The sequence below is a fragment of the Nymphaea colorata genome, chromosome 9, assembly GCF_008831285.2.
Source record: "Nymphaea colorata isolate Beijing-Zhang1983 chromosome 9, ASM883128v2, whole genome shotgun sequence".
In the NCBI taxonomy this organism is placed as follows: Eukaryota; Viridiplantae; Streptophyta; class Magnoliopsida; order Nymphaeales; family Nymphaeaceae; genus Nymphaea; species Nymphaea colorata.
Genome location: NC_045146.1, coordinates 7,126,676 through 7,130,966, shown reverse-complemented (window position 1 = coordinate 7,130,966; position 4,291 = coordinate 7,126,676). Strand labels below are relative to the sequence as shown.

Here is a 4,291-nt window from a genome sequence, read left to right as displayed (position 1 = left end):
TGAAAAATCACTCTTAGAGCACAAGTTCATATAATAAAATGTAACTCCATGATAATTCTAAGACAAGTTTTTTTTCTTCTTTTTGCTAAACTGTATCATTCTGAAGGCCATTTTTGGCCAAATTGCACTTCGTGATGCCAATTTTGAGCAAGTTGCATACTGAGGCTTAAATTTCATTTACAGAAATTTCTACCAACATATAACTTTGTATCACTAACCCAAAAAAAAAAGATTTATTCAACTTCTTAAAATTGTAGATCCTTGGGGATGTGGTCAAATGATACTTGTCTTTATTTAAAAATTCATGTACTTATTTAGAGGGCCGTACAAAAAAGTAGGGTAGCAGCAACCCTAAATTAAGATAGAGCAAGAGCTGCTCCAATCTCGATAAACTATTTTTGATATAAAAACTTCTTGCATCTCCATGGTTATGGTTTGCCGGAGTCTCGGCAAAACTACAATGCACCATTCAATTCATTTCATTTGGCGCTTATCCTATGTAGGAGTAGGCGATCGATCACGACATTTGTACAGATCAAAATATAAAAATAAAAAACTCTATTTAATATAGCACGAGCATTTTTTTAATTAAAAATTCCATTTTCTTTTTGTCGAAACGGTTCTACAAAGCTTGTGAGCTGTGACCATCATGCAAATCAGCCACAAGAGTCCCCCACATCTTTTTTATGACGAGGCGTCCAAGAAAGAACATTCTAGATTCCCCAGACCCCACTTCGTACCTCTGAGGTTAAAATTGTCATATCTGATGACACCTGGGTTTAACCAGGATCAGTCTTTGTCTGAAAATCTGGAGGACAATTTAGACAGCAACAAAGTCACTCTAGTTTCTGTCTCTCCCTCTCACACCCAGTTTCTCTCTCACTCTCTCTCTAGCCAACAAAAAAAAACAAAAGCCAAAACGAACTTCCGCCGGAATCTGCCCTCTTCTCTGCTCTGAGACTCTGCCCAACCACCGCCGCTGCTACCGTCACCGGACGCAACACCACCTCCTTCAAGGCGGACAACTTCCACTGAGCTCACCTATGAGGGACGACGCCTCCTGGTTCGCTCACTGGGAGGAGGATCTTCCTTCCCCTGATGAGCTCATGCCCCTCTCCCAGACCCTCATCACCCCGGACCTCGCCGCGGCCTTCGACATCTCTTCCTCCACCACCAGCGGTTCACCTCCACCACCAGTAACCCAGCAAGCGCTGTCGGCGGCCGACGATTTCGATACCTCAGCCGGCGCAGGCGTCGATGAGCCCGCCCGCACCCTCAAGCGGCCTCGCCTCGTCTGGACCCCCCAGCTGCACAAGCGATTCGTTGACGCCGTCGCCCACCTTGGCATCAAGAACGCCGTCCCCAAGACCATCATGCAATTGATGAACGTCGACGGCCTCACTAGAGAGAACGTCGCCAGCCACCTCCAGAAATACCGCCTTTACCTCAAGAGGATGCAGGGACTATCCGGCGTCGATGCCGCAGGCGGGGGTGGGGCAATCGCGCCCTCCTCCTGCGACCATCTCTTTGCCTCCACCCCGATTCCAACCCACCACCATTACGAGGGCCACCACCTTCTCCCCTTCGTGCACATTGGGTTCAACCCTTCCGCCGCTTCTCACCACCATTTTGTTGGTGGTCCGCCACCGCCATCTGCTGGGTTCCCGCCATTCGATCATAGGTATTTGGGTAGGCATCAGTCTATCCATCAGGTGGTGTCGCCTGGGACTGGGGATTTGATGGTTAAGCCGAGGGAGATCGGGAACTTGATGGACGAATTGGGGCCGGAGTCAACGAGGACGGGGACAGCGGCAAGGAAGGTGCTAACTTTATTTCCGAAGGCTGACGATTCTTCACATAAAGGTGGTGGAACAGGAGGTTCCTTGTAGAGGCGGTGGAAGAAGAAGGTTTTTCGGTGGTGTGTGGTGGCTCTGCTTGTTGATTTACTGTAAATTTGATTTCTTTCTTCTGTTTTCTTTAACTGAATCGGAGCAGGGGGAAATTGGCTGTTCATGATCAGAGGGTGAGTTTATTGGGCGCTTGAGTTGCCAAAATTGGGCATTCATGATCAAGGATGAATTCAGTTGGGTTGCCAAAACCAAAATTGTGCATTCATGATTAAGGAATAATTCAGTTGGGACAAATTGCAAAGTAGTAAGTTGATGACCAGAGGGCAATTCGATTGGGGCTTTTAGCTTAACAAATTAGATACTGGTTTATAAGGTGGCAGGGAGTGGAGATCCGATTCATGTCCTTTTCTTTGTGTAGTAGTAGTTGTCATAATTTCTTCTATTCCTCTGTGGGTAGATTTGAAATAGATGAAGGTGCTGATCAGTTCTTCAAAAATGACTCTCAGATGTGTTCTTTCTTATCTTGCATATCTTTGCTTTTGTCTTTATTGTTGACTTTTGGTTTGGCGGTGAAGTTCGTTTAACATTATGGTTCCCATTGGTAGAAAGTTGTCCGCGACATTTTAGATGAATATGGGGCTTGTTAGTGGTTGAGCGAATTCTACTTTTATTTTTCTGAAATTAGTTTCAACCAATTTAGATAATGCTGTGAAGTAGGAGGCAAAATATGTCCCTAAAGCGACTAGGTAAATAGAGAAGAATGTGAGTGAAACTAGTAGAATTACAAATGAAAGCAAATACGAAGTAGCACCGACAGTGACTAGGAAGTGAGAGGATTAGAAAGGGAGAAAATGTGACACTTATTACGCAAGAGTATATCATACATTGATGTAAAAAGCAATAATCATTGAAAAAATAAAAAGACAATGAAAAGAAAGGGAGCATTCATTAAGAAATGAAGACAAATAAACTAGAAGCATGTTTCTCGTTACAACATAAACGTCGCAAAATAATAGACGTAAACTTCCAAACTTGAGAAAAGCATGGAATTTCTGGCTTTCTAGGACTGCCTTTCTGGTGAAGTAAGCTTCTTCCTTGCTCAAAAACTTTCAGCAATGAGAGTTAAAAAAAACTTATGTTTTTGTGAACCAATTTGAGAAATGATCCATGTAAGCTTCTAGCTCGGGAGCATGTCAAATATAGCTTGCTTGAACTCTTTGTTCTTCTCAATTTGATAATATGGGCTACACCTTCTTCTGTTGCATGCTGCTTGTGCTGAACACATGAAACTGTTTCTAAGTTTCTTTCTCCTTAGCTAACATTTTCTTTTTTCTTTTTTCTTTTTCATTTTGCTTCATGGTTTTGCAAATAAAAATGCACGGGAAATTTGGGATTTCAACTATGGCAAGTTAAAAGTTGTACATGCATATAGCAGAGATCTTAGCTGTTAGCTTGAATGGCAATAACATTTTGCAATAGGTTAATATCTATTTCAGTCTAAGCTTTTATTTTCATCTTGAGGCACTTTGACTTCGCATGACTAGAGACGATGTACTTGTTACCTACTGGTTGATTCGTCAATGTGCATGAGCAATTGTTGGAACTATATGATTCTCACATATGTTACTGTTTGGTATGCACTCTGACATGACTCAAAGTATGTGTGTACGTGTGTGTGTGTGTGTGTGTGTTATTACTTGATCACAAATGTGCATCTATCATGGTTGATCCCCAATGTTGATATGTCCATAGTTTATGAACCCTGCAAATAAGAAGGAATGAATAAGTAGACTGACAATATTGCTTGATCACAAATGCATATCTACAAACAATATCAGCAGATGATAGTTTATGCACCCTCATGAGTAAGAAATAATTAGTGACTGGCTTTTGTTGGTTATTTTGTAGGTTACGATGCTATCCTTTTTGTCTTGCTTGAGCTGATATATTTTGGAAACTATTTTCTGTTGGCATGACATTGGAGCCTCTGTACACTAGTTTGCTTTTGCAGAATTATGTTCTAGACTCTCCGTATACATCTTTTTCTCCGGTAGGTTGCAGCTTTGAGTTTCACCATAATGATCGTGTGGTTTATGTATTGATTGTACCCTGTTTATCTAATTGCATTTTCATGTGCACTGGAGTTCTCTGCAGTTCTAACCCTGGAGTCAAGTGTTAATGGAGAATTCATTTAGTAAGCTATTTGAATCTGTGAAAAAAAGTGAATGAACAATAGTTCTAATTCCTCCTACTGGTTAAGCTTATTAAAGATGAAAATAACTACATGTCACTAGAAAAAGTAGAAAGCCAGTAGTCGACTTGATAGCCATTCAAATTGTCATTGAGTCGAGGTGGCTTTCTGGTCTCAAATAGCAGCATCAGAATATTAACTGTTTCAAAAAACTTGGTAATTGTTTACTTCATGGATATTTTTACATATG

The 4,291-nt window shown here is 41.5% G+C and overlaps 1 protein-coding gene across 1 annotated transcript; it reads left to right on the top strand.

The window, feature by feature from the left end:
• The first annotated feature begins 834 nt into the window (after nt 1-834).
• On the top strand, nt 835-2,378 carry LOC116261571 (transcription factor MYBC1-like). The gene has a single exon (XM_031640397.2). The coding sequence runs from the start codon at nt 1,044-1,046 to the stop codon at nt 1,887-1,889; it is 846 nt and encodes a 281-aa protein (XP_031496257.1). The 5' UTR covers nt 835-1,043; the 3' UTR covers nt 1,890-2,378.
• Nucleotides 2,379-4,291: the final 1,913 nt, after the last annotated feature.